General features: G+C 42.1%; 1 protein-coding gene across 1 annotated transcript in view; it reads left to right on the top strand.

The window, feature by feature from the left end:
* Positions 1–24,800, top strand: part of calb1 (calbindin 1) — a gene marked incomplete at both ends in the record, with an annotated part of 73,889 nt that overhangs the window by 18,017 nt on the left and 31,072 nt on the right. The window contains 3 exons of the mRNA XM_080737433.1: positions 17,207–17,281; positions 22,257–22,337; positions 24,256–24,312. Of these exons, the coding sequence (XP_080593559.1) occupies positions 17,207–17,281; positions 22,257–22,337; positions 24,256–24,312 (213 nt within the window). The remainder of the gene's footprint in view (positions 1–17,206; positions 17,282–22,256; positions 22,338–24,255; positions 24,313–24,800) is intronic.

The raw sequence follows: 24,800 nt of genomic DNA, 5'->3' as shown, positions 1-24,800 counted from the left end.
AAAGACATACCGTATTTAGCCACTTGTAAGCATGCCCCCACCCACTGAAATCAAAATACTAAAATCGCTAAAATAAATATAAAGCAGTAAATGATAACATTTTAACACTCATCTTTTCTAATCTAAAATATGAACCCTTGTAAAAAAACTAAGTTGTCCTTTAATCTTATGTTACTACTATAATTCGAGGGGTGTCCCAGAATTCCTTGTGCCGGGATGGCAAGCGTAGCAACACTCAAAATCAACAGGGTTGTCGCCTACAATATTCTCCAGAGGCTTGGCCACGTTCAGTAGACTTACATGATGAGTAATTTCAATATATATATATATGTTACAGTCAGTTTGGGTAACTCAGTCAGATCGTGGTAAGAGCGCTTGTTTTGTCGTTCACCACACACCAATCACCACCAGATGGTGACAACAGCCATTCACTAGTGTAGGCGCTGACGTCACTCGTTTGCGACTCTCTTTCTTTATTTACTAGCCTAGCTCGGCAGTGTTTAGCCATTAGCTTACTATGCCTTACTCTAACCCTAACCCTAACCTTAACCTCAGTAAAACTATGCCTAACCCCAACCCTAACCCTAATCCTAACCTCCGTGGGGTGAGGCGCTATCATTCCTGCCGACGCTACGTTGTTGTGGCTCAAAGCGACCGCTTGTTCCGCCCCGCGCCGCACGACGAGTGCTCCGTTTCTCGATCTGACTGTTTCTCTATCTAACCGTGACATATATATTCTTTTGGAGGACAACCTTCACTTGACATCACAATGTCACCGGAGGCATGGTCCGTGACGTTACAATATCGCCATGCTTCACGTAACATCATAATACCTCCTTATTACCAGTAAGACACACTAAGGGTGAGAATGCTTCATGTGATATCACATCATCTCCAGGGCATGGCCACGTTAAAGGCTACCTTCAATAGACTTGCGGCATAGCTCAGGGGTAGAGAAACCGTCATTAGAGCACAAGGGGTTCCTGAAGGGTTCCCAGTTCGAATCCGGGCTCCCCCTGAGTTAGTGTCGAAGAGTCCTTGAGCAAGACTCTGAACCCCTAGTTGCTCCTGGTGAGCAGGTTGGTGCCTTGCATGGTTTCCACCATCGGTGTATGAAACTGAGGGTTTTTCTTGTGTCACACACTCACAAAACTTTGTGTGTGTCTGCACAGCGAGACAAGAAAATTAGGAGCTCTACTGTAGAATCACCGTCCTTTCTCAAATAAATTGCCCTGTAATTCATATTGATTCCCTGACCTCCCGTATCAGTTCATTACGGGATGCGTCTTTACTCTTTAGTAACTGTACGATACTCTGTATTTTACGAGATGGTCTGTAACCACGGCAAGCCGACAATAATATCATTGTCTAATTTTCTGCTGTGAGGATATACAGTAACGTAACAAACGTGGGTGGAGGAAGATTTCTTACTTGTGTTGTGATGTGTGTGTAATTAAATTGCTGTGCTGTTGACTTCTTTCTTTTAATCAGAGCGCAAGACAAGAGCACAGCTAAAGGGCTGTACATACTCCGACCACAGAGTTATCGCCGGAAAGTTCTGACTTTCTGACGTGCGTGCAACTTTCCGAACTCAAATTAGGAGTAATCCTTTTCAGACGTTGCAAGAGACGTAATTTTGGAGTTGAACCGGACCTTTCCGACACACATTTCGATGGTCGGTAACAATATGGATTCCCCTTGAGAGTGTAGCTGCTACGCGCAGCAGTAAAAGCCACGCACGAAAACAATTAATTAAATAATAATTCCACGGGCCAAGGCCGGGCCGGGCCCCACATTTCAGGCCTGTGCAGGGCTCTAACACAAGTAGGCCATACATGGCAGCAATTCAGTTTTTATTTAGTTTTCACCAGTGAAAAAAAGTTCATTTAGTAGGGAACAGATTTCAGACTGGAGCTGTGAGTAATGGCTGGGTTCTTAATGGTAAGTTAATACTTATTAGAGCAAGGGTCTTCAACGTTTTCAGAACAAGGACCCCTTAGTTGAGAGAGAGAGTGGAAGCATAGTTTGACAGTGTATTTTGGATACATGTCAATTTGTGTTTTCTGATATTTAACCACTTGAAACTTCACCTTTCACTCTGCACTTAGTCTGCTCTTTTTCCCCTCTACACCAAACCACTTTGCCAAAATATAGCCAATCTACAAACTCACAACACCTCACAGTGCGATGTGAGCTTGTAGATCTGCTATTTTTGGCCAAAGTTCTCCGAAATCGACACTAGGGTTCAAGTGGTTAATATAAAAAAAGGAGACAAAGAACCTTGTATTAGAGAAAACAGCACTCCAATTCCGCTAGCTTTTCAACCGTAAAAGTCATTGCTTTATCATTGATGTATTATAGCCCTGGTTCCAACCACTGTATCGCACTGCTTCATAAATGTGAGCACAACTCTTGCGCTGGCAGGTAATTCTACAGTCGGATGTGACATTCATTCACTACAAATGTCACTCGTGGCAGCTATTTACTGTTTTACAGAGGTGGATATTTAAGGTCACTTAACTGGAGTGTTGCCAAAGTTCAATACTTTTACTTCTACTTCAGTGTATCTCAGAGGCAAATATTGAACCTTCACGCCGTTACAGTTGTTTGAAAACGTAAGTTACTAGTTGTAGATTTTAATTATTTAAAAAAAGGTTTTTCAAAAAAAAAAAAAAAAAAGAAGATTTTCACCCGACAACGACGATATCTGAACTGTCGCTAGAGTAGCGGGAACGCCACCGTCGCCCCCTGCAATGTTGTGGCCCTCAGCTTGGTACCCTAGACATAATTCGGCCCTTGGGGAAAACTAATTGGGGAACCCTGCTATACTGTATACTGACTATTTGAACATATCCAATCTACAATATACAATTTAAGTCAATGAATTACCAATTCCTTGTCGTCAAAATGGGGACATTATTTATTTTAATTTCTTGCCCACATTTGAGTTGCATCATGGCAAGGTAACTACACAACCCAAACCTCTACCAAAGTGAAGTTGCCCTTTAAGTAGAAAGAAAACAATTGAGTGCTTTTTTCCACCGCTGAAAATGTCACTCGTGGCAGCTCCAGTATTTACGCAGGCCTTTAATGCGTTGCAGCGGGGACGCAGTAAAGGTGGGGACAGCTGTACTCCCCTTCCGTAGCGCTTGGCAAAAGGTTAAACATCTATTTTCCATTCCGTGCACAATTAGCAGAGTTCCCGTGGGGAGAGCTAGTTGGCAGGTATACGCACGCACGCAGCACGCACGAACGCATGCACTTGCGCACATCTTTAAAACCCATTTAGAATGGGTACACATCATTGTGTATCGTTATTTTATGCTTTAACTATTGAAAAATAGCAGATATACAAGCTCACAGCGCGGCACCGAGTGCCGCGCTGCGAGCATGTAGATCTGCTATTTTTGAAAAATCATGACAATTTGAATTTTGACCCGATTCTATAAGTGTCTTTTGAATCCTTCTAAGCTTTTTTGAAAAACCCATGTTTCTATGTCAGCAATGTGGCTATAGCCATCGTCAAAGAAAATATCCTTTTCACTGTTAACAGCTCAGTTAGTCTGTTCTTGAGCGACTACTATGTCAGTGTGGTTCTCAAACCTTTTCACGTGAAGGACCCCTGTAAAAGAAATATTCATATCTCAAAAATGTATAGTTCCAAGCTAAATTTGAGTTACAAACGTTCGCTTTAAAAATACATATATTTAACGATTTGCACATGTTTTCACAACTTTTTCAAAAAATAGCAGATCTACAAGCTCGCAGCGCGGCACTCGGTGCCGCGCTGTGAGCTTGTACATCTGCTATTTTTCACTGGTTAAAGCATTCAATACAGCAGTGGTGTAAAGTAACTAAGAACATGTACTCAATGTGAGGTGAATTACCTTATTTATATGAATTATAATGACCGACAGGGAGGGGTTTTGACTTGTGCATAAAGTCTGCGCTTGTGTCTTGACAGCCGTGTCAAGCCGTACCTTTTATGCGCGCAACATGCTTATGAGTTACACCTGTTCTAAGTTAGAATTTTCAGTTGACACATAAAAACATAATTTTAACTCTTTCTGTGCACTTTTTTGAAAAAAAATCTTTCTCCTGGTATAATCATAATACCTGATCATCATGTTTTAGGGAGGGAAAACATATCAATACAGTTTTAGGACTTTACTGGGCACAATGTGGCTCTAGAGGTGAGTGTCTACGCAAAAGGCGAGCGTTCGAGCGGTGCCTGTAGGATGACATCATATTGATCACATTACCCTGCATTGTATCGTTATTTTATGCTTTAACTATTGAAAAATAGCAGATATACAAGCTCACAGCGCGGCACCGAGTGCCGCGCTGCGAGCTTGTAGATCTGCTATTTTTGAAAAATCACGACAATTTGAATTTTGACCCGATTCTATAAGTGTCTTTTGAATCCTTCTAAGCTTTTTTGACAAACCTAGAAACATAGGTTATAAGTGTCTTTTGAATCCTTCTAAGCTTTTTTGAAAAACCTAGAAACATAGGTTTTTTTTTTTACCATGCCTCTGTGGAGATTATGATTTATATACGCTGTGCCACAGCCACAGCGTATTGGTTATCCTTTGCACTCGACTTTTCTTTAGTGTCACTTTCAGTGTCAAGACCTATTTATCGATTCTTGCTCTAAGATCAAAGTCAGATCGGGGTTTTAAAACTAAGTATTGAATTCGAGCCCATATCGACGAGCTTTTCAGATTTGGGGAGCAATTTCTTTGGTCACAGTGATCGTGACATGACATTTTCATATCGTCCCATCCCTATACCCAGTAACACTATAAAGAAAACTGGCCTGTCAGTTCTACAAATCTGTTTGGAAGTACGTTTCTGTGAGGATCAATGCCTCCCGCCACACCCACCGCTTTGGCCGGTCGATGTGAACAGTTTCCTCTTTCCACAAAGTTTGTGTGAATAGAAGCTACGTATCTTCATAAACACACACACACACACACACACACACACACACACACACACACACACACACACACAAACAAAGTGGGAAAAAGGTTAATCGGTTTCTTCCTTGCCTCATAAATACACCAATTTCATGCAAATCCGATCCTATAACTTTGGGAGATATCCTCCTGCTAAAACGCCCAATGAAATGGGGCAAAAACATAACCCCTGTCCTATGCATTATACATTAGGTAATACATACATTTTGCGGTATAGCATTCATCTAAAAAAGAAAACTCTGTTTGCAAAGTGCATATGGCATATAAGGTCAGTATATCACTAAACATTTCCCATTTATTGTCTTTCATAAGGACCGAGCGACAGCATATTTGTAGGTCTAATGCCGATCCCGGCAACAAACTATACTATATAAAAACTGGTCAAACATTTCAAATAATGTAAGAAAGAGGCAAACATTTTGAAAATAGCCGATCTATAAACTTGTCTTCTCTGCTATTTTTACTATATTTATGGGAACTGAGTAAAAAAAAAAAAAAAAATAGCTGATCTACAAGCTCACAATGTGTCGCATTGTGAGTTTGTAGATCTGCTATTTTCAACACACAACATCGTTGTATGACGGAGTATAAGGGAAAGTCTGCCTGAAGAGGAACTGCCCGTTAAATGCAGCTAAGGTTTAGCTGCAAAACAAGATATCGTCGTTGTCGGGTGAAAACCTTGTATGTCCAAAAGCGTTCGTTTTGCAGTTATCATCTATCTATAAATGCGACAAATCTCTGTCTGTTTGTTTGTTTGTTTGTTTGTTTGTAATCCGTGTATCTCGAGAACCGTTCGTCCCACCGGCTTCAGATTCGGCACGCGCGTTCCCCGCCGCCGCGCGGAGTGCAGTGCCGGGCCTCGACCCGACCCGACTCGCGGTTTTCCGAAACCGGCGCGAAACGTTCGGAATCTCCTTATGCGGAGCTGATTGTTGACATCAGGCTGTTCCGGAGGAAATCGGCGCAAGCACTGAGTCATTGTGACATCACTTCATAAAAGGCTCTGACATCACGTACGCCACATGAGTCAACACAAAACCTCTGTGAATGTGTATGTATGTATGTAATCCGCGTATCTCGAGAACCCTTCTTCCCACCGGCACGCGCGTTCTCCAGATATGGGCATAAAGTCTGACATCAGAGTTTTCCGCAACCGGTACTGTGTGTGCAGAGATCTTCATATATGGGCATAAGTGGACAAAGACAAACAGATGGTCAAAACGGGTCCTATGACAACAGGTATATTGGGGTTTGCATTAAAGGGTGGGTCTGCATAGATCTCCATATATGGGCATAAAATGGATGCAGACAGACAAATACAGATATCTCCATATATGGGCATAAATGGACACTTGCAAACAGATTTTCAAAGATCTCCATATATGGGCATAAAGTGGACGCAGACAGACAGATACAGATATCTCCATATATGGGCATAAATGGACACAGGCAAACAGATGGTCAAAACGGGTCCTATGACAACAGGTATAATGGGGTTTGCATTAAAGGGTGGGGCATTCATGGGGTTTGCATTAAAGGGTGGGGCATTCATTCCCTATTTCAAATTCGGCACGTGCGTTCCCCACCGCAGCAGGTAGTGCAGTGCTCGGCCTCGACCCGACCCGATACACGATTTTCTGGAACCAGCACGAAAGGTTCGGATTCTGATGTCTGACATCAGGATTTTCCGGAACTGGCACTGTGTCTGCATAGATCTCCATATATGGGCATAAAATGGATGCAGACAGACAAATACAGATATCTCCATATATGGGCATAAATGGACACAGGCAAACAGATGGTCAAAGATCTCCATATATGGGCATAAAGTGGACGCAGACAGACAGATACAGATATCTCCATATATGGACATAAATGGACACAGGCAAACAGATGGTCAAAACGGGTCCTATGACAACAGGTATAATGGGGTTTGCATTAAGTTTGTCTCCTCCTCCATCTGTTTGTCTGTGTCCCTTTATTCCCATTATGGAGATCTCTGTATCTGTCTGTGCCTCCGACTGTGTTGCAGACACAGTGCCGGTTCCCCCTTTAATGCAAACCCCATTATACCTGTTGTCATAGGACCCGTTTTGACCATCTGTTTGAAAAAGCGACAGAAATCTCATATATGGGCATAAAATGGACGCAGATAAACAGATATCTCCATATATGGCATATATGGGCATACAATGGATGCAGAATCACAAAGATCTCCATATACGGGCATAAAAGGGACACAGACAGACAGATACAGAGATCTCCATATATGGGCATAAAATGGACGCAACTATAACTGCAGTGATCTCCATATATGGACATAAAATGGACACCGACAGACAGACAGATACAGATATCTCCATATATGGGCATAAATGGACACAGGCAGACAAATGGTCAAAACGGGTCCTATGAAAACAGGTATAATGGGGTTTGCATTAAAGGGCGGGGCATTCATTCCCCATTTACATTGTTCCGAGTTGGCCAGGTCGCCGACTAGACGCTGGGCCGCCCGAAGGGCGGCCCAGCTTCTAGTTTTAAAAATGATTCAAACTAGTGAAAACAGCCGATCTACAAGCACACAACGCCTCGCACCGCGAGGCGTTGTGTGCTTGTAGATCTGCTGTTTTCACTACTTTTGTGCGACGGCCTTGTATGATGAAGCAGGGCTTTACTTTCCGAAAGAATTTACACATTTGAAACTTGGAGATACGAGGTTTCTGCCCGACAACGACGATGTGTGCGTCTGTAACAGATAGTTGAGCCTTTGGCTCAGGAGTTATAGAGTATGCGTCTAGAATTAGAAGGTGTACAGTTCGATCCTGGATACTCCTGGCATCGCGTCGCGTTGTCCTTGAGCAAAAAAAACATTGACCACAACTATCGGTGGTGAAACAGGAGATAGATATTGAACTTGTCTTTGTCTGTTTACGGTAAGAGCTCCTTGGCTATTTATGTGAGACGGTATGCACAGGAGTATAGGAAAGCTCAGAGGGTATAGGAGAGACAGAGAGTGGGAAAGCTGGGTGAGACAGTGTAGGAAAGACAGAAGGTAGGAAAGCTGAGAGGGAGACAGTGTAGGAGAGACTAGGGATGGGACGATATGAACATTTCATATCACGATTATTGCGGCAAAAGAAATTGCGATTTACGATATTATCACGATAATCAAAATCCATGATCCTGGAGTGGAACATTTGGCAAAAAATAGCAGATCTACAAGCTCACAACACGTCGCCTTGCGACGTGTTGTGAGCTTGTAGATCGGCTATAGATCGGCCATAATTATAAGCACCTTTTTAACAAAGGGTTCAAGTGGCACCGGATATGCAGCTTGGGCAAATAAAAGGTGAATTGATCCCCAGTGCATGACGGAGGAGGATATCATGATAAATTAAATCTCAACGATACAATTATCGTGAGCGTTTTTTTATCAGATAATATCGTGTATCGTCCCAACCCTAGGAGAGACAGAGACTAGTAGGAAGGAAAGCAGAGAGGGTGACAGAGGTGGAGAGACAGACAGTAAGACAGCTGAGAGACAGACAGTTTAGGAGAGACAGACAGTAGGACATCTGAGAGGCAAGGGCATTTCAAAGTAAGTGAATGTACATTCGTAGGGTCTGGGCAGACATGAATCTCTGGCTATAGGAAGTCAGTGCAGTTAGCACTCACATAAAAACACTTCCAAACGGCAAACGCCCGTGTTTAAAACCTGCAAATATAGCCTACAGTACTCTCAGCAAGCAGATACAAATGCCACATCGCTTCGCCGCGCCGTTGCCGTTTCCAGCATGAGCGCATAAATAAACCCTAACCCAACTCATTGAAAACAATTCAAAATACTAGAAAAGAAAATTTCCAAGAAATTTTAAGTGTGCCTGCAGCTCGCTAAGTCTGTGCAACCTTGTGTAGCGGTTGGTGTTAGCATTAGCGTTAAATGTTTTAACATTAGCATTTTTTGCATAAGCTTTAACATTATGGTTCTTCATATGACACCACCCACAGCCATTTCGACTAATTAGTGGCGTTTTGGCGCATTTTCGGCCGTTATCACGGGTCGCACTTTAACGACAGTTTTTTTTAGAAAAAATTGTTTTGTGAGAAAAAAAATTTTTTTTGAGAAAATTGAGAAAAAAAAAGGTTTTTGAGAAAAAAAAAATTGAGAAAAAAAAAATTTTGAGAAAAAAATTTTTTTGAGAAAAAAATTTTTTTTGAGAAAAAAAATGTTTTGAGAAAAAAAAAATTTGAGAAAAAAAAATTTTTGAGAAAAAAAAAATTGAGAAAAAAAAAAATTGAGAAAAAAATTTTTTTGAGAAAATTTTTTGAGAAAAAAAATTTTTTGAGAAAAAAAATTTTGAGAAAAAAAATGTTTTTGAGAAAAAAAAAAATATATGACACCAGCCGCGAGTCTGTACGACAAACGGTTCATGAGTTATAGAGGCACTTCCTGTTTGGCGAAGGACACTTCCTGTTACAGAGGGGGTGGGGCTTAATCAATTACAGCTCATCCCTATTGGCCGGAAAAAGACCAAAGTTGTGTGTGCATTTTAAAGTTTAAATCACGTTGCTAGGCAAAAGTATGGCAGAGTTATGTGGCGCCAAAGTTTCTGGGTTTTTTTCGGAGTCCCCCATTCTAAGTCAATGGGGTTTTTGGGCGTCGTTTTTTGCGAATTACATCGCAATCGTATCGCGGATCGGAAAGAAAAGTAATAGCACACCATTCCCGGCCGAGCCGCACATTTTGATGTATATATTGCGGGGGTGGCGTAAATTGTGCGGCAGTTATTACGAGCAGAAATTTGCAAGAACATGACTTACTTACTTACTTACTGACTTAAGTATGGCGGATTACAATAAGTGTTTTGCCATTGCATGGCAGGCACACTTAATAAGCTGTGCTGAGGGGGGAAAAGCCCTATTGGGTTGCCTACAAGAGGACCCTATTACACAATGCAATTAATTAGCTTGCAATTAGGGGTGTAACAATATAGTAACTGAATCGATAAATCTATTTTAATTTTCAATATCGTTTGCAAAAGCAAAATATCATACCATTTTGGCTTTGTATCGTATCGTTTTAAAATGCAATAATCAGTATCGGAATCGTTTTGCAATGCAAATAATTGATTGTATGGAAACCAGGTATTTGTGCCCCATATTTAGCAATTTTAAGCGGGAAAATGAAAAATAGGGGTTTAATGATTAACTTAATGTGCAACATTGTTTTCCCACTCAACAGTAAACAAACCAACATAAAGTTTAAGTGTATAGAGGGTATTTCTAAAGTACACATTTCTCAATTGACAATTTAAGGACTTTTTAATACCTTTAAAATGACTAATTAAACATTGGACAAATTGTCAAATATTAGAGGCAGAAATTGTGAAAATAGTGTGAGCATGTAGATCTGCTATTTTCACAATAGAACTGTGTTATACAAAATGTAATGCCTCTACTTTTAGTGCTCGTCAGGGTGTGGGGTCCCCAGTTAAAATATGATTATTTTGGGGGTCACGGCCTGAAAAGGCTGAGAACCACTGTTGTAGGAGACAGACATGACAGCTGAGAGGGAGACAGTGTAGGAGACAGTGTAGGAGAGACAGACATTAGGACAGCCGAGAGGGAGACAGTGTAGGAGACAGTGTAGGAGAGACAGACATTAGGACAGCTGAGAGACAGACAGTGTAGGAGAGACAGACAGTAGGACAGCTGAGAGGGAGACAGTGTAGGAGAGACAGACGGTAGGTCAGCTGAGAGACAGACAGTGTAGGAGAGACAGACATTAGGACAGCTGAGAGGGAGACAGTGTAGGAGAGACAGACAGTAGGACAGCTGAGAGGGAGACAGTGTAGGAGAGACAGACATTAGGACAGCTGAGAGGGAGACAGTGTAGGAGAGACAGACATTAGGACAGCAGAGAGGGAGACAGTGTAGGAGAGATAGACAGTAGGACAGCAGAGAGGGAGACAGTGTAGGAGAGATAGACAGTAGGACAGCAGAGAGGGAGACAGTGTAGAGAGGGTCTGACAGGGTTTCTATACTGTAGCAGCAAACAGTCATTTGTCTTAACAGCTCCATCATTGACTCGCCTGCAAAACTAATGTTTTCGTCGCCAGCAGATGTAATTTCATGAATAATGTGCGAGCGGACAACTGCATCATTATGTGGTGATTAGGGCCAGCGTTGATGGAAGATTATGCAGTCGAAAGTATAGAAGCACAAATAGCGAAGCTTATTTCTGAGAATCAATGATCTGTTGTTGCCAGCGGTTCCCAAACTGTGGTCCTGGACCCATGTTTGAGACGGCTCGGGGCATGGATGCTCGCTCGTCTCGTGGCTCGCTATGCTTCATGTATTCACTTATTTTCAATCTGTCGTAATGGAAACTACCATTCTCTCATTCTCTTGTGACACATTCTGTACAGGCACGTGCACACATAGACATCCAAGGGGGCTTGAGCCCCTGCCCTTTTATCCGCCTGTAAAAAGTGTCCTCTTCAGACCATGAATGCTGTTTTTACTCTTGGGGAAAGAAATGCAAATGCCCTCTTTCCATGCCATATACCTGAAAGCAGAAAATTGCCTTGTCCAAACTCTCCTGAACTTGAACGTAGCATCTTATGTTGAAAGAATTGCCCTCTCTGTGTAGAAATCCATGCTGTAGGCACATCTCCAGTAACGCCTTGATTATACTTAGTTGAGCGTGGTATCAAGCACTGAAAATAGCCGACCTCCAAGCTCACAACGCATCGCAGTGCAATGCGTTGTGAGCTTGGAGGTCTGCTCTTCACCAAAAGCTCTTCACCAAAAGGCCCTTTTAGAAATTTGAGCCCCTGCCTCTCTAACATTCTCTGCACGTCCCTGATTCTGTATCTTAACAGTTGACAATCCTCACCGTCATTGAAAGGGTTAAAATCATGGCGCCGTTGACGGTGAGGACTGTCAATCTTACTGTATTTACAGTAAAGGTATAATTACTTACAGTACGTCGCTCCGGTCCCGCCCGCATCGGTAATGTCCGCGATTTGTTTACAACGCACGTCAGGCGTGCACGCGAAGTGAACGTCCTCCATAGTAAATCCATTGAGAGGCCCATAAAGAGACTTAATTTACTCAAAAAGAGACATTTTGATACGAAGGGTGGTCTACTCTGCATACTGTACACTGTACACTCGGCTGGGCGCAGCCATGTTTCTCTGCTGGACCCACACTGTCATGTGACTAGATGACGTAATCGTTGCCGTCAAGTGATAATCCAAAGAAACAAAAACAACCCCCTTCCGGCCCTTCAAAATAATAGCGGAGGCCTACGGAGAAAGCGGCGCGGCACCAAGCATCCCTTCAGATTAAAAGGCAGTAGTTGTGTTAAGGGGGAAGATTTACATAGTTACGTACAGTAATATGACATACAAGGTACAAGGTAATCCAGGGGTGCCTTGAATGAAAACGTTATTTACAGGGGTGACCTGAGACAGAAACGTTTGAGAAGAGAACCACTGGTGCAGAAGCTGGGTGCACTCTGGAACATCATCGTGTATTTCTCACTGTTTTCGGGTACAATCAGATATGCTTGACAACCACTTCTGGACATCAGAACAGAAATCGCTCGCCGATATCTGATTCTGATGCTGATTCTGTTAAAGCGGGGCTCTTATCACGTGAAAGATCACACCTAGTGTGAAGTGAGCAGTGCCTTATGCATGAGTTCATTTAATTAGGCTATATAACAACTTGAGCACTGTTTCCCCAAACAAACAGACTCAAGTAAAAATCAAATTTTCTTTTCCTACATTTCTTTGCTATTAATAGTACGGAGGATTGAGGTCAGATTTTAGGTGAATCGTTCACTTTTTCATAAAAGCGTGAAATTTGGTACACTTGTACAGTCTGGGCCCCTGAACATTTTCAGATATGGAGCCATCGCAAAAACACCCCCTGGTGGCCATGGCGGCCATTTTAATTTCCACCATTACCAATGAGTGTATTTTTCATCATAACTCCTGAACCGAACAAGTTAATATAGAATATATGACGTCTACACCTATGTTTTGATGGTCAAGGATTCCATCTATATCATGTATAACATCATAACATGTTCAGGTGAATAGTTAATAGTCAATTCAGTGATGTTGTGATGTAGTCCCATGGTTTTGTCCAATTCTTTTTCACTTTTTTATAAAATTATGAAACTTGCTACACTTGAACAGTTTGGGGCCCTGAACATTTTCAGATATGGAGCCATCACAAAAACGCCCCCTGGTGGCCATGGCTGCCATTTTAATTTCCGCCATTGCTAATTAATTTATTTTGCATCATAACTCCAGAACCGAACAAGTTAATATAGAATATGTGATGTCCACACCTATGTTTTGATGGTCAAGGATTCCATTGATATCATGTACAACATCATAAACTGTCCAGGAGGTGAATAGTTAACTGCCAATTCAGTGATGTTGTAAGGTAGTCCGATATGGTTTTGTCCAATTTATTTTCACTTTTTCATAAAAGTATGAAATTTGGTACACTTGTACAGTTTGGGACACTGAACACATATCGCAAAATCGCCCACTGGTGGCCATGGCGGCCATTCTAATACCCGCCATGGCGGTTATTTTAATATCCGCCATAACCAAATAATGGGGGCATGGTGGCACAGTCGGTAGCGCTGTCGCCTCACAGCTAGAATGTCCTGGGTTCGATTCCCGCTGGGGGAAGCTGTGGGCTCCCAGTCTTCAGCACCCACACCCTAGGTGGGGTTGGCAAAAGGGCCTTTCTGTGTGCAGTTAGCATGTTCTCCCCGTCTCTCCTACGGTAGATACTCTCACAAAAACATGCAGTAATCCTGGTCTCTATAATGCCTCCCCCTGACCAGCCTGATGGAGGGGAAAAGGAACTGGTTGGAATAACGTGTTCCTTCCATGCGCTACGTCCAACCAGGGAGGTTCCCCCCTGTCAGCTGAAAAGAAACGGCCTGTTCACTCCTCATGCACTGAAGGAAGCATGAGCTCAGTTTGGGGCTCTCCCCAGGCGTGGCGGGGGGAGAGCAGAGCCCAGGATTACAGCTTAGGCAATTGGCACAGGGTGAAAAGATGGGTTGCAAAGAAATTCAGTAATATAGTGAGGATTGCAATGAAATAGATGAGAGAATTACATTTCAAGCATATTTCATGTCATCCGACATCCTGATTTACTGTTAGGATTGTGTAAATTAAGTATTTATTTTTGATTGACTCATCTCAGTGCTTTTTTGTAAAGATCTGTCATCTGCTGAACCCCTTCATGAAGCAAGTACCTTCCTGCCAAACTGCACAAAAAATGCCTGTTCCCAATGATATGGTATGTCATAGCATAGCCTTTGCTGAGCTGGTTTACTATATTGAGAATGTCTGTGCAAATGAAGAAATTAAGTCTGTCTTTAGTTTTAAATAAACTATACTCCTGAGTCCTGCCACCTAGATCAACTGAGTCACGAACAGCAGGGATGTGAAGAGAATTTTCGAGAGGCAGGGGCTGAAATGTCTGAAAGGCTCTTTTGGTGGACATATTGAAAATAGCCGACACACCGCTTGGCTATTTTCGGTGCTTGATACCACACTGAACTAATAAAGTCAATAGTGGTGTAACAGCATAGATTTCTACACAGATCATTAAGATGCTGTATTCAAGTTCAGGAGAGTTTGGACAAGACAATTCTCTTGAATGCTGCCTTCAGGTATGGCATGGAAAGAGGGCATTTGCATTTCTCCATAGTAAAAACTGCATTCATGGTCTGGAGAGGGCACTTTTTACAGACAAACAAACGGCAGGGTCTCAAGCCCCCTTTGATGTCTATGTGTGTACGTGCCTGAGGAACAGACATCAAGGGTTAACTCCACACATTTAAAGAATAGGGTTAGGGTTAGGGTCAGTGACTACCTGTCCTGGAAAAGCAGAACTGGCAGAACACATCTCCTGGGCAGCCTTTCATGCCAATAAGCTGCAACCAAAAGAACTCACCCGTGCCATCTCAGCTCTCCTTCCCCTATTCCCTGATGACTCAAAATGGCCATGATTCATCATGCAATGAATGTCATCAATCAAGCAGATGGTACACCCAGAACAAGTACAGTACCTGTTGTGACTATGGACCTCTGCACAATTTAGCCAAACAAATACAGTGGAATTGGCCCCTTTCACATGGAGAAGGGGAAGATGATTTTGTGATTGTCTTAGGATGACTGCATATTGAGATGGTGGCTCTCAAGATACTGGGGGACTGGCTAGAAGGTAGTGGTTGGATGGAAGCCATTGTCCAAGCGAACATAGCGAGTTGCAGAGTCCTTTCTGAAAGCTTCAACCAAAAGAAAGACTTATTGAGGACACTAATAAGTAACATAACAGTAAATTAGGCCAAAGCTAGTGGGATGGCATGAAATGCTTGAAATTTAATTCAGCATAATCTCATCTATTTCATGCAATCCTCACTGAATTGACTATTAACTATTCAAATGAATAGTTTTTGACGTTTTACATGATATCAATGGAATCCTTGACCATCAAAACATAGGTGTAGACATCACCTATTCTGTATTATCATGTTTGGTTCAGGAGTTATGTTGCAAAATACATTAATTGGTAATGGTGGAAATTAAAATGGCCGCCATGGCCACCAGGGGGCGTTTTTGCGATGGCTCCATATCTGAAAATGTTCAGGGGCCCAAACTGTACAAGTGTACCAAATGTCATGCTTTTATGAAAAAGTGAACGATTCACCTAAAATCTGACCTCAATCCTCCGTACTATAATTCAAATTAACAATTGTATTCATTTTAAAACAAACAAACACACAAATCTAAGACATTTCATGAATAAAGAATTATAACAATTAAGAAGAAGTGAAAATAGCTGATCTACAAGCTCGCAACGGTATTGCAAGGGTATTTATTAATGTAGTATATCATATAATTAAATATCCATATCTTTATTTTATTTTTCACATAATCAAAGGTGTCATGGTCATGATTCAGGATCCTGAATGGCTTGATTATTGGCTTAAAATAATGTATCCAAATATTTTTGTAAATCTCTATGTGAAAAATTAATGGATGATTCTTTTTAGTGGCATGAGTCAGCTTTCTATGCATTTTTAGTGCAGTGTTTCTCAACCTTTTCAGGCAGTGACCCCCAAAATAATCATATTTTAACTGGGAACCCCCTCACCCTGACGAGCACTTAGAGTTGAGGCATTACATTTTGTATAACACGGTTCTATTGTGAAAATAGCCGATCTACATGCATGTAGATCGGCTATTTTCACAATTTCTGCCTCTCATATTTGACAATTTTGGCCAATGTTTAGTTTGCCCTTTTAGAGGTATTAAAAAGTCCTTAAATCGTCACTTGAGAAATGTGCATAAACATGAACCACTGTTTTAGAGCACTTGAGGAAAGGGGGCTCTTCTACCACTTTTTCGAGTCACGTGTTCAAATACTGGATTCTGATTGGCTAAATTCCAGAGGTTATGAGAGAACTACTGCTGCAAAGTTGTGTGAGGACTTGTCCGAGATCAATGAGCCTCAGTGTACATCCGGGGACTTCAGGAGGTAGTCGGAACACCTTTCCCCCAACCAACAAATGACCGTGGCAACGGTCCTATGTTCACTAACGTGCATGCTATAGTCGCCGATTTATTTGGATCCAATGCAATCCGCCAACTTTAAAGCCCCTTTTCTCTGAACCTATGCCTTTCTGGAAGCGAACAGCCTCTATTTACGGCCGGAACGGTACTTCTAACTGACGTTAGCTTAGCTGTAAGCTAGACGCATGGATTAGTATGGAGTTGGCGCCATCTGTTGGTGAGTAGAAGATGTTGTTGGTGGAACTATCTGCTGTCTCGCGGAAGTTTTATAGGCAATAATGATTGTAACTTAAGATCCTTGCAAGTTACAACTATGTGTTTTCTTTCATGTATAAGGGAAAAAGTGGTAGAAAAGCTATTTACCACTCGGGGTCGGACATTATGCTCTGATAATGTCCTGTGTTAGGGTGTTATCGGACTCGGCTTCGCCTCGTCCGATAACACCCTAACACAGGACATTATCAGAGCATAATGTCCTCTCACTCGGGGTAAATTGCTTACTTCTTCCCCTATTGACATTATCTTAATTATTGTTCTTGTTTTCATTTACAGTTGTGCTGTTGCAATCAATGTCTCAATGCGATGTGTCCGTGTGTCTTTCAGGAGCTGACTGACCAGATGAGAGCCTTCGTGCAGCAGTACGAGAAGAAGGCAGATGGGAAGATTGGCATCGTTGACGTGAGTGTTGTCACTGATCCAGGGCCTGCTGCCCTGTTAACCTGACTCCGCCAGATGGTGGCGGTATTGAGTTCACATGGATTGAGAACTTAACATGTGAACTCAATACTGCCACCATCTGGCAAATACTGTTCCTGTCACATAATCTTCGGCAGAAACCTATTATCTCCATGCTCTCTAAACCTGTGGTTTGATTGATTGATTGAAGACTTTATTAGAAGTTTGCATAGGAAAAGGTACAGTTTCATGACGGTACAGTTCACTGGTCAACTAAAAGGAGATCCTAGAAAAGCACTTGGCTTATTTCCATAGGAAACCATTGAAGTATCTCATATAACATTGAATGACACAGTACTATGCACTAGATATAGTCGGAAAATAAAAAAGGAAATAAAAATAAACAGTGCAAAGAAATATATACAGTAGGAAAAAAAAACTAAGAGGGGTCAGGGGAGGGTATGGCTGGGCTAGGTCTGTTTTTACCAGTTGCGAACGGCTGCCGCCTGTAAGTGATTTTTCAAGGTTAGGGTTAGGGGTCCAGGTGGTCCCCAGCTAAATGATGGAGAGTTGGTAACCAAATTGAACCTTATAGATCTTTAACTCTTGAGAGCGTAACATGAAACCAAATGGATAAAACCTGTATAAAACCGTATTACGGACCAATATTTATATAAAATATATATTTTTAAAAGCATGGTGTGGCCCCTTTAAGTGATGTACACAGGGTATAATGCTAAAAAGGGTTGCGGCGCAACAGCTGTGCTACCATAACAACAGCAGATGTTTAGGTTAAGCTTAATTGAACTTGCATTAGGCATCATTCACTGATACAGCATGCTGAGTCATGGAAAGAAAAAAAAACTAGATTAGCTCTTAGAGGACGGAGGAAAACAATTACACAGCACAATGCTGAGTGTCAGTTCACACTGTTTAACCTTTTCAATAAATGAAAGTTGTATTTGTGTAATATTTCACTGCACTGCTTCTTTTCTCCCTGGGGCAAAAGTATCTTCCATATAAGAATGAAGAATTCATTGGCAAAGTTTTATTAAAGAGGTGGTGCCATAGTTTTGCACTTTTTATGGAGTTATCATTACTCTGATAGGCCCCCGGGTGTGATTGTAATATGCAAATATGTCTTCCCTGTGTATGGGGCTTTTAAGCCGTGACATCATTTTGTAGTCGGACCTCCAAGCAGATTTATTATCAATATCTGTCCCTCGCTATTTCAACAGATCCGAGACAAAAATAACTACTAAAGTATAATTCTACCACTTTCCTTTCAACAACAAAGAGGAGAAACATTTGTGAATAGTAAAAATAGTAAAAAGATTCGCTTTTTTAGGGGGCAAAGGTTCTCCTCTGCCTACAAAATGATGTCAGACTTAACAGCCCCATTTGGTTTCTTCCTGAAAGCCTCTTGAGTCAAAAAGGCCCAATGGAAAAACCCCTGAGGTGTCGTCTTTGACAAATCTTCATACCCAGAGATGCTCTCCATAATTGGTGTTAAATATGAACAGGCAGGCATATAGGCCTACTGAGTGACGGTAGGCCTACAATATATAACAAGAAAGATGCAATTGGAAATTAATTCAGTCTTACCATTATGGGTGCGTTCGGAAATGCGCACCGGGTGCGTGCTCAATGTAGTGAGTGCAGTGGGCGGTGACGTTGTAGAGTGAGAGTGCACTCAGTGTGGCTTATTTACGAACGACCAGTTAAGAGGCAACTGTGTGCTTTTTCACTCTGAAGGAAAACTTTCTGAAAAGCAGCAGTTACTAACGTAACGTTGCTATTGAAAGGTAATTTAATTCATAACATTGGCCTACCTGCTGTTAGTTTTCACGTTGATGCGTGTGTAACAATAAACCTCAAAGGCCCAACAAAGCAGCAAATGGTGCATTTTGTTATCATTTCCTACGACGTTGTTCACAGCAGGCGAAGCGCAAGACACCGCCATGAAAACCAACCAATCAAAACATCGCACTGACACACCACACTGCCAAACCCCATCTTCTGAGTAGAGTAGTTCAGTGCGCGCACTGAGCACACCCGGTGCGCAGCGCACTGAATTTCTGAACAACAACAGCAAAGTAAAGCCCTGCTTCATCATACATGGCCGTCGCACAAAAGTAGTGAAAACAGCCGATCTACAAGCACACAACGCCTCGTGGTGCGAGGCGTTGTGTGCTTGTAGATCGTCTGTTTTCACTAGTTTAAATCATTTTAAAAATGATAAATGCCAAACAAACGGTTTTGGACATACAGGGACAACTACGATATGTTTCTCTCTTCTGATTGGATCAAATTGGTATCCCGAGCTTAAGAATGCATTTTCTGAGACAGGGAGACCCCTATTACAGAACAAACACTCCATATAGTAATGATTACTTGTCAGAAAGTGTTAAAATTATGTTTTTATGTGTCCACACACCTGACGCAGCTGAAGTTAGCCACACCCACAGTGTTGTTGTAATTGTTGCGACCGAGGGTCGCAGTATACCATGAGAAATGTCGTAGCTTGTCCATCTTTCAGTCAGTACAGGAAGTGATGTCACGTGACATCACCTCATCAAAGATCAAACCCTGGATATCCATACTGTCACTGTGACATCACTTCCTGTTCCACTTTCTGATGTCATCAATCCCAGGCCCTAACTGGCCCAAAATCCTGTTTTACTCTGATTTACACCCTACCTTCCCCGAAAACATTAATATTAAGTCCATATATGTATATGGATATATATTAATAAAGGATAAAATAAATAAAATGTCCATATACAGTATGGGCATTCCCAGATGATGCCCTGTTACACACTTATGCCCAAATATGGAGATCCGAAGGATTCAAACCCAGGCCCTAACTCGCCAAGGCCCTGCTTGGCTTTACTAATATATCACTGGCCAGATGGCAAAGGCATGGGCCATATCTGTGTGGCTGGTTCAGATAGGGATCTCCACCTCTCCAAAGGGCGAGGTCGCATGTCACCCCTAGGTGTCTTACTAGTGGTAAAAGGGGAGGTTTTTATTTCAAGTAACCAAAAATACACAGGGAACACATATTTGCATATTATAACCACACCCGGGGTCTATTAGAGTAACTCCATAGACACATACAAAACAGAAAAAGTACAAAACTATGGCACCACCTCTTTACAAAAACATACACCACATAGACCACCATTAATGCAGTTAATGCAGTTGAGGGCCAGTTCAAGCCCTCAGGAAAAAAAGAAGAAGAAGAAAAAGAAAAAAGACCTGTATATATACCGTCTCTGTCGGGTGGTTTGGTAACTTGACTGTCCAGGACTGTAAACAGCTGCAGAGGATTGTGAAGAGAGCAGCTAAACTTATCGGCACAGAATTGCCACAGCTCCATACAATCTATACCACACCCTGCAAGAAAAAGACTCAGAACATCATGAAAGATAGCAGCCATCCCGCCCATTCCCTGTTCTCACTCCTCCCATCCAAAAAACTTTACCAGAGCATCAAATCGCAAACCACTCGTTTTAGTAATAGTTGTTTTGCCTATAGGCAGTCAGGTTGCTCAACGAAGGGATGAAAGTGAAACGTAGGTAAACATGGGCACTGTAGGCATTTTTAAACTGTACACTGTTACACTGTATGGTATTGTCGTTGTTGGGACTTGTCTTGTGTGGCCCGCATGGTATGTGGGTCCACACTCCTGTCGGTCACTGTGACCATGTCTTTGTGTAATAAGGCTGAGAGTGCTCCTGGCACAAGCATTTCATTGTATCTGTACCTGTATGGATATGTGTGACAATAAAAACTCAACCTGAACCTGAACCTGGAAACCTTATACAGTATGTCCAAAACGTGTACTTTTACAGGATTCAAATTCAAAACTAGCAGATCAACAAGCTCAAAACGCGTTGCTTCTCGCCGCGTTTCGAGCTTGTCGATCTGCTATTCTTGATAGGGGCGTTCATTCACGAACACACGCGCAGAGATAAGAGGTTTCTGCGCGACAGTGACCATATATACATCAGTTCCAGCAAAGCGAGGAGGTGGCCAAGGTCGGACAGCAGTTCAATGAAATGTTTCCCACCGGAACCCGGGAATAAATCGCGTGTCATTCGCCGGCGCTGTCGCAGTGACGGGACGCAAGCCGGGGAGTTAAGTAATAACACAAGCTAACGGGGGCTGTGGGGGCCGAGTGGCCCCCGGAGGTAGCGGGCGGCGCCGCGTTCATATTGAGGTCCGGGGGTTTGATAGACTGTGGAAATGAATAGCGGGGCATTCGCAGCGCTAAAGTGTCAGCACATACATTAGCCGGGGGAATGGCTGCTTGCATTATCCCAGGCTGAATGGCTTTGTAATGATACAAAGCCCAACACAACAGCAGAAGCAGCAGCAGCAGCACAGGGGAATGGAGCTTGATAACATATCGATTCCTGCTAGCGGACAAAAACACCCGTTCGCTTCTTGTCGCCGGAAACCTTTTTTTTTTTAGGACAATCGCATTTCTGCATTGTTATTTTTTTTACCGGCAAAAACAGACACAGTTGTGTATGGATGGCAGCCGGTATTGCCTTGTTCCAATTTATAATTCATGCATTTAGCAGACGCGCTTTATCCAGGGTGTATGTATGTACAGTATACATATGTACCGTTGTTTCCTGTTGAGATTGGCACATTTCACCCATGTTTTTTCATCTCACTCACGTCACTTTGTCTGCTGACCTCACTCAGCAATGAAATCAACAAAAATAAAACAATTCACAAGAGGCAAGCAGTGATCACCCCATGATGTGCACTGCAATGTAGTTTCAAATGCACTACATTGCAGGCGCTTTTTGAGAGTGAAAAAATAAGAAGACACGTGTGATCTGGGCAGTTTGCCCCAGGAAATGTGCCAAACTCGATAGGCAACAACGGTATGTATTCAGTATGTAGTGTGAGTATTATGACCACTGAACTCTCTGATGTGATGTTATTATTTCGTCCACAGTTGGTCCAGATTTTGCCCACAGACGAAAACTTCCTGGTGTTTTTCCGGCAACAGCTGAAGTCCTGCACAGAATTCATGCTGGTACGGTTGAGTATAAATGTGACCATATGCCTTTGACCCCATAGACATAGAAAGGTAGACGCCTCCTTCGACTCTGATGCATGTGCATCGAAGGACTAAGGGAATCATGTGTGCATTGCTTCCATGTGCGTCACACATAGGGAAGTTGCTAGGCCAATCAGAGGTAGGTGCGCAGCCTGTAAGAACAGCTGAGCCGTGCAACATCGGAACTGGCTCTGTTGAATTGAATTGTAGTCCTTGGATAAGTCCCGGAAAAGTCGCGCTGTGATTGGCCAGTAGTCACTTTGACTGACAGCGTTCCCTTAGTTTTTCCAGGATGTCCGGACTACAACTGTTGCACGTCGCTCCAATGAACTGCAGAGGCGAATGAGGCATCTAGCTCTTTATATCTGTGTTTGACCCCTTTCTGAAATAAACCAATTGTCCGCCAGTATTAACAACCTTTCAAATGAAAGACATTCCATAAATTAGTGAGAGTAACAGATCTGTGTCGTGACTACAACTCACAACGTGACACAAAGCGATGTCCATGTTGCCTCCATGTTCCCTCCACAATATGGATGGCAGGGTTCAAGTGGTGAAGAAATCTTTCTGTTTAATCCAGAACGAGAACTAGGGCTGTCACAATTATTACATAATCGTCTAATCGTGATTATTTGACATAATCGTGATTATTTTATATAATCGTCATAATCGTTTCCAGTCAAAAATTGATCTACAAGCTCACAACGCGTCGCATCGCGACGCGTTGTGAGCTTGTAGATCTGCTATTTCCACTATCAATGTTATTTTTTAAGTATAAAGTTGTCAAATATGTCAGTAATATCTTTGTATATTTAAGTTATGTGTCATATCTACCATGTACCGGTACAACTTCAAAGCCTAAAAGCCAAACAGAAATGTGATTGTCAACGACAAAAACACAATTAAATCGTTAATCGCCAATTATTTGAGTGACAATTAATCGTCATGTAAAATGTCATATCGTGACAGCCCTAACGAGAACGCATTATTACTTTAACCATTATGTTATGCTTTAACTATTAAAACAAATGCAGATGTACAAGTTCACACCGAGTGACACGCTGCAAGCTTGTAGATCTGCTATTTTGGAAAAATCGTGAAAATGTGTGCAAGTCTTTGAATATGTTTGACCCGGTTCTATAAATGTATTCATGTCAAGGACCCCCCAAATTGCGGACCCCAATCTCAAAATATGTTGTTCCAGAGACCCCCAGAAGCAAATATTTGAGTTACAAATGTTCGCTTTTAAAAATATGTATCCATATATTTGCAAAAAGGTATTTTTCAAAAATAGCAGATCTATACAAGCTTGCAGCGTTGTATATCTGCTTTTTTTTATTCTATTTTTTTTTTTTATATAGTTAAAGCACAAAATAATAGTTAAAGTGGTTCCAGGTCTAATGAATCACTGCATGGTAACGTTCAGGCACGTGCACACATAGACATCAAAGGGGGCTTGAGCCCCTGCCCCTTTATCCCTCTAGAAGTGCCCTCTCCTCTGTAAGTGCCCTCTCCAGACCATGAATGCAGTTTTCACTATGGTGAAAGAAATGCAAATGCCCTCTTTCTATGCCATACCTGAAGGCAGCATTCAAGAGAATTGTCTTGTCCAAACTCTCCCGAACTTGAATGCAGCATCTTATGTTGAAAGAAGTGTTGAAAGAAGTGGCCTCTCTGTGTAGAAACCCATGCTGTTACGCCACATCTCCAGTATTGACTTAATTATGTTTAGTTCATTGAGGTATCAAGAACAGAAAATAGCCGACCTGTGAGCTAGCTTGGAGGTCTGCTATTTTCAATATTTTCTCCCCAAAGCCCTTTTAGAAATTTCAGCCCCTGCCTCTCTAACATTCTTTGCACGTCCCTGGTAACGTTGCTGTTTCTCTGACTGCAGGCCTGGAGAAGTTACGACGCCGACCACAGCGGCTACATCGAGGCAGACGAGCTGAAGGTGAGAAGTGCATGCTGGGTGTAGTCTGGCACCAGTCTGTGTGTAACTGTGACTGGTCGGGGGATGAAAACATTGTTGTCGGGTAGAAACCTTGTATGTCCAAAACCGTTTGTTTTGTATTTATCATTTTAAAAACGATTTAAACTAGTGAAAACAGCCGATCTACAAGCACACAACGCCTCGCGGTGCGAGGCGTTGTGTGCTTGTATATCGGCTGTTTTCACTACTTTTGTGCGATGGCCATATGATGAAGCAGTGCTTTACATTGCGAAAAAATATACAAATTTGAAACTTGGAGATACAAGGTTTCTGCCCGACAGAGACGATATTTAACATAACCTAAACAGCCACAGTTGTTTAGGCAGCGGTATTGTAAAAAGAAAAACATGGTTAGTGCATACACACAAGTAATATACATGGCAGTGAAATAAACAGAAATACAACTATTCGTCCAGATTTACAGTATAAACAAAATGCGTTAGTCTTTT

This window comes from Nannobrachium achirus, assembly GCF_963921795.1.
Source record: "Nannobrachium achirus genome assembly, chromosome: 2".
Lineage (NCBI taxonomy): Eukaryota > Metazoa > Chordata > Actinopteri > Myctophiformes > Myctophidae > Nannobrachium > Nannobrachium achirus.
The sequence above is the reverse complement of the archived record's forward strand: the minus strand, read 5'-3'. Positions and strand labels throughout refer to the sequence as shown.